This window comes from Macrobrachium nipponense, chromosome 17, assembly GCF_015104395.2.
Source record: "Macrobrachium nipponense isolate FS-2020 chromosome 17, ASM1510439v2, whole genome shotgun sequence".
NCBI classification, from domain to species: Eukaryota; Metazoa; Arthropoda; class Malacostraca; order Decapoda; family Palaemonidae; genus Macrobrachium; species Macrobrachium nipponense.
In genome coordinates, this window is record NC_087210.1 from 33,625,378 (window position 1) to 33,638,060 (window position 12,683).

Consider the following 12,683-nt stretch of genomic DNA (forward strand, 5'->3'; position numbering starts at 1 on the left):
AAGAAGACCCTTTTCCTGATAGCTCTGGCTACAGCTATAAGGGTCAGCAGATTGCAGGCTATAGACAAAAGAGTGGGTTTTTCCCAGGCTAATGCTGTCTGTTCTCTTTCCTTGGGGTTTCTGGCAAAGAACGAGGATGTGAACAAACCTTGGCCACATTCTTTTACCATTAAGAAGAATCTGATGGATATCATCGGACCAGAGGAGGAAGAGTGTCTTCTATGCTCAGTGAGAGCTTTACACTATTATTTAAAGAGAGCAGAAAAGATTAGAGGACCTGGAAGTAATCTATAGTGTTCTGTGAAGTCTCTGTCTCGCCTGATGTCTAAGAACGGCATTTCCCTTTTCTTAAGGATCTTGATAGGTGGGGGCACACACTCAACTCCAGGAAGAAGTATTACCTTCCATTAACGCTAAGATGCATGAAGTGAGAGCTGTAGGGACTTCTCTAGCTTTTAGGCATAATATATGTCCTTATAAGCTATTATGAACTCTACATTCTGGAAATGTAGATAAATTTTTTCTGTTCATTATCTTAAGATATTGAAACCATTTTTGAGAATTGCTCCACATTGGGTCCATTTTCGGTGGCTGGCATGGTGTTTGGGGGAGGAAACATAAGGGGCTAACTGTCCCTTTACTGTCTTCTATTGTCTTGTTTGTTGGTGTTGAGTTTTGGGAAGCCTGGGGGTACTGGTTACTGGAGCACTCACCAGTCATTATGGTAGGGTATCACTGGTTGTTTTTTATGGAGTAGGTGTGGTTGTTGGTTTTTTATCTGGTCTAAGCCCAGGGCAAGGGCATCAATAGATAACTTTCGCCGGTCATCGGTGAACCTCCATGACTGAGAAGTTATTTCCTACTAAAGTAGGGCCGATCATTGGCCAAAACTGCCACGCCTTTTATGGGCTAAGAGAGCGACAGCCAGAGGCAGTATTCATCTGCAACGCTCTTGCTAGGTAAGGTACAATGAGTATTTGATAAATACTTGCAGTATTCCTATATTGAGTCATATTGTCTTCAATGTAGTTCATGTCCATGATTCCCACCTTCATAAGAGTGGAATCGGCTACAGGTAATTACTTGGTAAGTTACATGTGTATAAATGACATTTTTGTAATAAAATTAGATTTTATACATAGTTACCAGTAATTACGTGATTAAAGCCCTTCCCTCCTCCCCACAGATGGGAATGGTAGGCCAAACGAATTGGTTCTTTCTGCAGTTTTGTACCTATTGGTCCCGAAAGTGGGCGGGCCCTATACACCTACACTAGTAATGGTGGTTCCACCACAAAATTTGTAAGATTTGACTGCTGAGGTAGTGAGCTGTCAGCTTTAGGTAATTACTTGGTATGTAAGGCAGTCCCCGGGTTACGACGGTCTCGGCTTACAACGTTCCGAGGTTACGACGCTTTTCAATTATATTCATCAGACATTATTTCCAGGGTTACGACGCATGTTCCAGGGTTACAACGCCTATAACACTCATCTGGCAGATGAAATATGACATCAAAAAATGCAAAATAATCAATATTTGAAGGTTTTTTTGTTGAAAAATGCCATAAGAATGCAGTTTACATAGTTTTCAATGCACCCAAAGCATTAAAAGTAAGGTTTTCTTAGGATTTTTGACGATGTTCTGGCTTACGACGATTTTCGGCTTACGACGCGTCTCAAAAACGGAACCCCCGTCGTAACCAGGGGACTGCCTGTATGTGTAAAATTTTATTTTATTTTAAAAATGTGATATTTACCCTCTCCTTCATCAGTAAACATTAACAGAGGCCACAGTTTTTGCCAACACTGGTGAAGATTTTGTTTTTACCAAGTCGTTTGCAGTACTATCAGCATAAAATGCAATCTTGATACTAAATTTCCATTTGAAATCCTGGAATTTGTCCACTTTCATAAGTTATCAGATTGCATACAAAATTCCTGTTAATTCATGGGTATATTAACCTAAGCTCTCATAAATGGAGTTTGTTCCTATGGGAATACAAACTTTTCTCAGCAACTGGTTTCCACACTGGCAAGTCAAGGAGTTTCATTTCAGGCTTAACTTGACAGAATTCATGATCAAGGGCAAGTCTATCACAAGCATTAAGATAGGAGCTACACTCTAGCAGACATACCCATGACCAGAGATCGTGCCTTTGAGTAAAACACATCTGTTAATGAACATAACAGTGGCTGACCTGAGAATTACACTAGGGCCATGGTACAAGACATGACACAGACAACCACATAACCCTGCTGAGACCATGGCTGCACAGGTGTCAGGGATCAGAACCACAGCCGTGTTAGCAGACAGGATAGTAACTTGAACACGCACCAGTTCCAAGAGCAGGCCTGCATTGATGTTGGAGCACTTGGATGATGGAGCAGGTCATCAACCAATGTCACTTCACCTTCAAGCAAAGTCTCTGTCTCAAAGCCCAAAAGTTGTTGGAGAGGTTTCTTCCCTTCATCAATAATAGAGAAGCTTTTGATGCCAAACAAGCCATTTTCTACACTTCCAGTAGAACAAAGAGATTGGGCACGCTGTAGTAAATAGGGCAAGATTTGAGAACCCAAAGAAGATCCTTGTGTTGGACATCATTGATGGCAGGAACTTTACTCAGCAACATGATTCAATTTTTACTGAAACCCCAACTTCGTTATCTAGCTGGAGAGGTAAAAGAAATTGAGAATAGTGATTTCAGCAGCAGAACCTATGCCAGATTTATCATTAAATCACTAATCTTGATTTACTTTTGACCTTCCCCTGGTTAGTGCTACAGCAGACTTTGGCCAAAAGGGATCAGAAAGGCTTTACAAAGGCTCCTGTAAAGATTATGACTGACCCATGCTTTCTCCTCAGTTCTTCCCTTTCCCAGCCATAAGATTTAGGAAGTTTTGTTAAATATCCAGATGCTCCGCCCAAGCAAGATAACCACTTTTAGGCATTGAGAATTTATCCTGAGATGTTGCAGTTTCTGTTTCTCCCCTTCCATTCCCTGCCACAGCTCTTGAGATAGAGATAAATATCTGCGAGTTTCTCTGAGAATTTCTGGCCTTGGCTAATTGGCAGGAATTGGTCTTAACTGTGAAAATCTCTCACTAGTAAGATGAAACCAAGGTATCAATCCATATCACCAAGGCCAGAAGTTGATGGCTTCTTGTGGTTGAGCCTTGATCCTTTCTTTGCCTGATTTTGTACATTCTGGCTAATATCATTCTAAACAAGTAAAGATGCAGTAATATCATTCTAAGCATGTAAAGCTGCAGTAATATTCTAAAAAAAGTAAAGATGCAGTAATATCATTATAAACAAGTAAAGATGCAGTAATTGATGAGTTTTTGGACTTTTGTCCCTTATTTTGAAAGTAAAGATGTTAGTGAAGTGATAATGACAGTACAACCTAGGTATGCATTCTGTTGGTTCTGTGTGTTCTTTTATGATGTGTATCAACTTGCTAGTCGTCATTCTTTGTTCTTTTGCATCTCTGACTTTCTCAGCCCTTTCTCAGGTGGACACTTCAAGTCAAAAACCCATAAGTGAACAGTTATTGAAGGCACTGTCCATTGGATAGCCGTTTTGATAGGTGCAGATGTGTGGCTGCTCTCTCCTACTGTAAATCTTTAGTTTTCCTTCAAAGCTACATTCATTCATATGAAACACTTCTTTCGTCAAGCAGTTTGCTTTGGATTTGATTACCTGATAGTGAGAACCTTCGTGTATAACACATATTGTTCCTAGCTCACGATTTGTGTTTTGTATAGGAGAGAACATGATGTTCATAATCTTACCATATTTTGTAACATAAATCTGTTCTCTAAGAAGTTTCTTTGTTTTCCCATTCGTGTGAATAATGGGGATCTTTTGATATCACACTTGGTATGGTGTACCTCAGCATGTACGTAATATTGTTTAGCTTATTTTTGTTTTTTGGTGGGGTGAGTGGTTGGAGATACTGTTCCACCAAAAATGGAGTAAAGACATAACTCATTTATTGCACAATTAATCATAGAAACCACGACAAATTTTCATCTTAGTATTTTTCTTCAGAAAGTACCAATCCCTATATACTAATATGTTTTCTATGAAGTAAGCATAATTATCTTTCAATGAAACTGAGACTAAATGAGTATTTCCTGTATTACTGTTAGAAATCCTGTTCATATGACATTTTAAAGTCAGGAGATCTTGAGGCATTACTCACAACCCCCAGTATTAAAACAATTGATTTGCATGGTAAGAATCACTGATATTATTATAGTAGTTTTAGTTTTATTTGTTGAAACTCTTTTATCAAATTTATTGGTTTACTTTCAGGTCCAAAGTAATAAGGCTCAAATTAGCAACTTAAGAAATAATTTAGCTGAAGATGGTATATCAGCATTTCGGCCACCACCTCAAGCTGGGCCTGTTAAGGCAAAATGGTCACAAGATGAACTACTGCTTGCTGTTCAAGGTATACTCTCTCTCTCTCTCTCTCTCTCTCTCTCTCTCTCTCTCTCTCTCTCTCTCTCTCTCTCTCTCTCTCTCTCTCTCTCCTGATTTTTACAAGTTTTTACTTTGATGCAAAAGATGTTGCATTAAGAAAGGTTTCAAGGTGTGCTTTCCTATGTAAAGCATACTTACAGTTTGCCTCTGTACAACCCCATTAGTCAGATACAATATTTGTTCATTATTATTATTAAAAGATAGTTTAACCAAACCATGAGGTAAGTCAGATACAATATTTATTCATTATTATTATTAAAAAATAGTTTAACCAAACCATGAGGTAATAATCTCAACTCATATGTATGGCACAAAGGGTTTATTTATGTCTGTTCTTAATATATTAGGTCTTGTTTTGAAATATGACAACTCCTTGAAAAAATGTTTAGTACTTTGATAAACTGGAAATTTTGAAGACTGACAGAATTTCTTAAAGGATTTGATCTTGACAGAGGATCACTATTCCTTTAAGATTGAGATTATCTTTACCTCCCATTTTTGGCTTTATGCTTCATTAAGTGATATAAAAGATAATAATTACATTTAGATATTAAGTATTCCAGATGCCAGGTGTTACAGAGAATAAGAGAACGAGTGTAGACCTCCTTGTTTGCCTAATTCATTGAGATGCATATCATCTGCAGTGGCTGAGGTGAAACAATATTAGGAACTGGATAAAAGGTCTTCTAAATTCTTATAAGGTCTTATAGTAACCCCTTCTGTAAGGACCTGTTTCAGGAGTCTCTTGTGGTTAAAAACGTAACCAGCAAGCCCACCAACAAAATTGTACGGGGTACCCTCTTTTTAAAAAAAGGGGGGTTTGGTTGGGGGAATTCAGGAAACAAAAACTTGAAACTTCCCTTTACCCAACCCAAAAAGGCTCGCTATGATAAAAAAAATTCTGTAAGCTTTCAGTCACCCCAAAAGTTTCTCTTCAAAGACAGGTCGGCGGTCAGAAGAGACAACTCCATACAAAGAGGCCCAAAGACCATCTTATAGGAAAAAGAAAAGCAACACCTGGAATGCCTATCAAGGGCAAAGGCAGAGGAAGAGGCTGATACCAATATGAATGGTATGGTTAGAGGTCGACTTCGTTGACACCACTGGGAATGGAAGTCTTCCTCTTGGGGACACAGCATTATTTTTACACAGGCTTGGGTGGAACTGGTCTCATCTCTCCTCTCTTGGAACGGGGTTCTTCCAAAACTCAAACCCCTCTCTGGAAGGCAGGTTATGTGCAGAAAGGCCCTGTTAATGGGAGCCATAGAGAAACATGTATATTTGCCACCAAACATGTTTTTTCAAGTGTCTCCGAAAAGGATTCCTCTGAACGAAGAGTGATCCTAAACCTATCATCATTGAACAAGCACAGTGTTTGTCAATTTTTTCTGGATAACTGCCGTTGCCCTAATACGTTCAATCGTTCCAAAAGGGACTTAGACAGCTGTAGATCTGAAAGATGCATACTGGCATGGCCCTGTTGCCATTCCCTTCTGCCCCTTCCTAGGGTTCTGGATAGGAAGAGATATGTACAGGCTCAAAGTTGCCGTTTGGGCTAAACATTACCCTAAGAAATTTTATGAAATTAGTAATGATAGTTGTTTGAGAAATCAGGAATACAACTAATAGCCTACCTGGATGACTGGTCGATCTGTGGGCTTACAAGAAAATTGTGTTTGAAAAACCTAAAAACAGTGGTCATCAGACTACTACAGTCAAAAGGTTTAATGCTCAGTTGGGAAAATCCCGCCTCACACCCAGCAGACGCTTTTTAGTGGCTGGGACTGTGTTGGGATACTTTTCACAGCTTGATGTCTCCCCATCATACTCAAACAGAATAAATCAAGTCCTCAGAATGTGCCTTGCACAGTCCAGAGTTTCCAAACAGCAAATAGAATGCATGATGTGCCTGTTGCAATAATAAATCCAATACACAGGTTGCAACAAAAGAATGTGAATGAATTCTGGATGTTGCATGCAAGAAACAAGACATGAGACTGACCTCATGAAAGATTAAAAAAGTTGGCGAGATACTTCACCCTTGGTCCCAGAAGGAATCTCTGGTGAAATAAGTCACTCTGACTTCAGTCTGTACAAGTGACAATACAGTAATACCCCAAACTTACATGAGGTTAGGTTCCAGATTTGTATAAGTTTGGCACAGCCTCTAAAAATGCTAATGAACACTTACTTCTAAAGTTTGAACATTAAATATAACCCTAATCATGCTACCTAAGTAATAAACTAACTTTTAAACTAATTACTGTAATTTCATTTAAAAGTTCGCCTAATACATTACCTCTAAAAAAAAATAAAGGCCAACGCGGAACCAGAGGAATTATTTCTGGTGATAGAAATTCATTTTCCTCGATACAATGTGGGTTTTTCGGATCCCACAATAAGCTGTAGGTCCCGTTGCTAGGTAACCAACTTGGTTACCTAGTCACGTAAAAATATCTAATCCTTCGGGCCAGCCCATAGGAGAGCTGTTTAATCAGCTCAGTGGTCTGGTAAAACTAAGATATACTTAACTTAACCTCTAAAAAAAAATAAATGGTTGGTAAAACTGTAGGAATGTGTGAACATTACATACATACCATTTATCTCTTCTTCCCCCTCCCGACCGATCCATTTTTAGAAGTCTTCTCAACCTCCTTTTTAAGGAATTCTTTGTTCTGAAATTCCTTTTCATGAACAAACTGTGCTTTTTATTTGGGCTAATACAACTCTTAGTTATGTGTCCACATTTTAGAATGGTAAAGGTAAAAGTACATCAATTTAAAATTACCTACTGCTAACTATGAGAGAGAGAGAGAGAGAGAGAGAGAGAGAGAGAGAGAGAGAGAGAGAGAGAGAGAGAGAGAGAGATTAAATATATCTTAGTTTAACAAGACCACTGAGCTGATTAACAGCTCTCCTAGGTCTGACCCGAAGGATTAGATATATTTACATGGCAGGGAACCAATTGGTTACCTAGCAAAGGGACATATAGCTTATTGTGGGATCTGAACCGCATTATATATCGAGAAATGAATTTCTAATCCCCAGAAATTAATTTCTCTGATTCAACGTTGGCAAGAGAGAGAGAGAGAATTACATAAAAATCAATGACCTGCTAATCGGCAACATTCCCCCCCACCTGTCACATTATAGGCAGTCCCCGGGTTACGACGGTCTCGGCTTACGACGTTCCGAGGCTACAAGGCTTTTCAATTATATTCATCAGACATTATTTCCAGGGTTACGACGCCTACAACGCTCATCTGGCAGATGAAATATGACACCAAAAATGCAAAATAATTAATATTTGAAGGTTTTTTTGATGAAAAATGCCATAAGAAAGCAGTTTACATAATTTTCAATGCACCCAAAGCATTAAAAGTAAGGTTTTCTTAGGATTTTTGACGATATTCTGCTTACGACAATTTTCGGCTTACAACGCATCTCAAGATGAAGGAAAGGATACTTCCATAAGCATTTTGTAATTACAGTTATATTATTATTATATTATTTATTATTAATATTTGAAAATATTAATAAACATAATTATACATGTTCCATAAAAATTATCTCATCTCGGTAAGGTAGAGAGAGAAAGAAGAGTTGTCCTTACTTGAAAGAGTGAAATGAAAAGGTTATTTTATTTTTTTTAAATACTATCACATACGAATTTTGTAATTACAGATTTATTATTATTATTATTATTATTAGTCTAGACTCTGTAGAGGGTGGACGTGCCTACACCTGCTCTGTCTGCCTTGTTTACACTGGTTCCAATAATTTTTTGGTATGGATTCATTGGCGCTTGATGGTCTGCATAATGATCAGCAAAAGTGAGGCGGTTTGCTAGATGCCCTCATTGATTTTGTGCCTACTGAATTGCCAGTAGCAGCAAGATCAGATTAGTCTTTGGGGGCTACACGTTCGCCTGCCCAGACTACTAGGCGTAAGGGCCGTGCAGCCAGTGTTAAAGATAAGGACTTGTTGTCATCTCTTGCTTCCCCTGCACCGAAACTGTTGGACAATTGTGGTGCTTTTCCTTATGGAGATATTAGTTGTCTGTGAGGATTGCTGGAGCAAAATAAGAAACTGTTAAATTACCTAGAGTATATTTCAAGCAAACTTGATACAGTGACGGTGTCTGGTGCTACAGTGATTCACGATAAGCAGGAGCCTGGTGTCGCCTCTCCCAAAGAAGTTACATTGGCCTCAGTTAACCAAAAAATTATAAAATTAGAGCAGCAACAAAATTAGGAAATTTTGATATGCAAGGGATCAGTGGTTATTGGTGTGGTCAAGGCAGCAAAGACTGATTTTTGCGTTAATTTTAATATCTTGAAAGGAGAAGTCTTTAAGTACATTTGTGGAGAGGATGATGTCCTAATTAATATTAACTGTATACAAGTTAGTTTCTTTGATCGCAATAGGAAATTATTGAGAGTTTGTTGTGATAATGCTGTGAATAAACATCTCTTGTTAAAACAGGTCAGATGGCGTAGGCCTGCTGATTTTTATGTAACTGAATATTTAAACAAAATCTAACCAGGTAATATTCTATAACCTAAGGCAGTTAAGAAAGCAATTTCCAGCTAACTGCGAGATATAGACCAACGAGAAATGCCAGTTGTGGATGCTGTGGATAATTTGAATGTCAACATTGAAACACCTGGTGTTACTGTGTAAGTACTGTATTGTAATCAATGATGGCTTCTATTGATTTTGAAAATGGTGATTACCCTATACTGCTAATGCTAGATCCAGATAATTATTCTCCTCCCTTGTGTAATTATCATGACTGTGATATAATATCTAATATGGTACCTTACAAACCCTGTTTTCATGTGTAATCTGTACTGAAACTTGGTTATCTTCTGATATGGAGATAAATTATGTGATTCCTGGATTTTACTCTCATGATACATATCGAAACCAATATGATGGAGGAGTGAAGATATTTATAAAATACGGTATACAGGCAAAAATTAAAAATTTTCTCATTTGTAAACGATCTCTTCAAGGTCTTAACAGTTGTATTGAAGTTTAACTGTTGACGTTGTCTGCTCTACTCTCTACCATCCCCTATTTCCTCCCCCGAGAATAACAATGTATTTGTCTTTAATTATTTATCCTTCTTGAGCAATTTACTTGCTCGGTACAAGAAAGTGATAGCTTGCAGTGATTATAATATCCATCTGTTGAACACGGGGAAATTTGGATAGAATGAAGTTTTATTAATGGTATGTTTGAAATTGGCTATACGCCATTGGTCACAATACCCACCAAAGTAAACAAAGATAATGTTTTAACAAGGTTCAATCTATTGGACCATATTTGAATTTCTAATATTGATAATGTGAATAACACTTATGTTATCCCATATGATCTTACAGGTCATTTTATTGTTCTGGCTTCATTTAAGCCATTTGCTAACCAACTTATAGGTAGGGTTGCTCAAGTGAAGAGATCGTTTAGTAAGAGGAGTTTGACGACTTTTAAATTTCTTATAGTATCTAATTTTAATCCTGGTGAGTTTGTTGTTCTTGGTGGGAGTTTCAATACTGTGTATGATTCTTATTTTACTGGTGGTTTTAAACTATGAGAGCCCATTTCTTCTTAAAAAATCTTTGACCTAACTGATCAAGCCAGCTCCATGGATGACACCTATTCTGAATTCTTGTATTTCTAAAATGTTCAGGTTATATAAATTGTACTTGAAAGGTAAGATTGAGAAACTGGCCTACACTCAGTGTAGAAATATACTAACAAAAGCAATTAGACTGGCCAAAAAAGTACTATATAATTATTGTAAATTTAAAGATGCTTGTAATGATACTTCGAAAATGTGGTCAATTATTAATAATCTCATAAAAACTAAAAAGCTGCCAGCCTGGAATATATCCAGACACCCGATGGGACCCTGACTAGCTTGGATTTGGTCAACCATGTAAATAATTTTTTTGTAAATGCTGCTGCCTCCCTTGTGGGTAATTTAGAACCACCGCTTGTAACTACTACCACACCCCTCCAATAATGACAGCATGTTACTTAAGGCAGACTGATTATGTTCAGGTGGCACATGTTATTAGGCTAAAAAATGAAGGTAATAAAGTTTGACCTAACACCATTAATATTGAAGGATAACTGTAATTTATTTGCTTCCCGTTGTGCAATGCTCTATATGTCCATTAAATAATTATAGGCCTGTATCAGTGTTACCTGTGGCTTCAAAAATCTTTGAAAGATTAACTTTAGACAGGATGAACAGCTACATTGAAAAGTACTCTTATTCTTAATAGTTCTCAATATGGCTTCTGCAAGAATAGAAGTACTACACAGGCCATTATTAAATTTCTCTATTGCAACAAAAGCTTATCGAGAGAAGCGTTTTTGAGAAGCATTATGGGTTTTGTGGCCAATCTAAGATCATACTTTACTAACAGAAGGCAGTACTATGTAAGCGTAAATGGTGTTGATTCTGATATGGTGGTTACATGTGGTGTGCCTCAAGGGTCCATACTTGGCCCTCTTTGTTTTAACATATTTATAAATGACCTACCAAATGCAGTGCAGGCCAAAACGATTCTATTTGCGGATGATGCTGGTTTCCCATTCATTCACTGAGCTTATGAATAGTTAGGAATTTATCTAGTGGACTTGAGGTATACCTAAAAGCAAATTTGCTAACTCCTATTACTAATAATCAACTTTATCCTGACCAAGTCTCCCCAAGAACTCCCCGCCCTATCTTTCGCTGATGGCATTATTGAATGGGTAACAGATTTTAAATACTTAGGGTTGACCATCACTAATACTGTGACATATACAAAACACTAACAATGTCTCACTTAATAATAACCACCTCTTAATTTGGGGCTCTGCACCTGTTAATGTGCTTAATAGATTGAATTTATGTGTCAACAACTTACTAAGAATAATTCTGGGAGTCAGATATGAGGATGGAAGACTGGTGGTAGGCATATCGGAACTTTATACACGTTTACAGGCTGCCATAATTTTATGATCTTCTACTGCACCCCAATTTAAGTTCCCATGAATATGCTACTAGGGGTTGTGGTTATCATACACCTACCATACGTACAGAGGTTGAAAGGAGATTCCTCCACTATCAGCTGGTTGGGCTTAACAATAAACCCAACAGAAAACTTTTAGAAGACTTCTTTTATGTTTCTCTTAAAAATTACAAAAAACTGTTACTTGTGCAACAGTAGGTATTTTAAGTAGTGCTAAACTGTGCCTTTTAAAGCCTCTTTTAGTTACCCAAGTACAGGCAGTCCCCGGGTTACGACGGGGGTTCCGTTCTTGAGACGTGTTGTAACCCGAAAATCGTCATAAGCCGGAACACCGTCAAAAATCTTAAGAAAACGTTACTTTTAATGCTTTGGGTGCATTGAAAACTATGTAAACTACATTGTTATTGCATTTTTCATTAAAAAAAAACTTCAAATACTGATTATTTTGCGTTTTTGGTGTCATTTCTTCTGCTAGGTGAGCGTTGTAGGCGTCGTAACCCTGGAAATAATTTCTGATGAAAATAATTGAAAAGCGCTTTAACCTCGGAACGTCGTAAGCCGAGCCAACCGTAACCCGGGGACTGCCTGTATTTTTATTGCACGTTGAATCTTCTTGGAACACAAGCTGGACCTGTGTCTTATTTTATTGGCTTCTGTATAAATGCTTTTTTGTGTTGCAAGCTGGGTCGTCTATTGTGTTTTAATGCACTCCTTAATATTACAATCCTGTGTAAAACTGGGCTTGGCCCATTTATTTTTATGTCTATGTTTTAGCATGTAAAGTCTGCATATCTTTTATGTACAATCATTAAACTTGCCTTATCGCCATATAAGCATTAAATTGCTTCTGCAATTTTTCTGCTAATTTTATGAATTTGTATCAAATAATGACAAACAAATATACTAAATTGCTTCAGCGATTTTTCTGCTAATTTTATGAATTTGTATCAAATAATGACACAAATATACTAAATTGCTTCTGCAATTTTTCTGCTAATTTTATGAATATGTATCAAATAATGACAAACAAATATACTAAATTGCTTCAGCAATTTTTCTGCTAATTTTATGAATTTGTATCAAATAATGACAAACAAATATACTAAATTGCTTCAGCAATTTTTCTGCTAATTTTATGAATTTGTATCAAATAATGACAAACAA

The 12,683-nt window shown here is 37.3% G+C and overlaps 1 protein-coding gene across 2 annotated transcripts in view; it reads left to right on the plus strand.

The window, feature by feature from the left end:
• LOC135196174 (REST corepressor-like) overlaps positions 1–12,683 on the plus strand; it is a 117,843-nt gene that overhangs the window by 74,207 nt on the left and 30,953 nt on the right. For both annotated transcript variants that reach the window (XR_010310339.1, XM_064222758.1), the window contains exon 9: positions 4,318–4,456. Coding sequence is in view for 1 of the 2 variants with exons in the window: in XM_064222758.1 (XP_064078828.1) it covers positions 4,318–4,456 (139 nt within the window). In the remaining variant the exon portion in view is untranslated. The remainder of the gene's footprint in view (positions 1–4,317; positions 4,457–12,683) is intronic.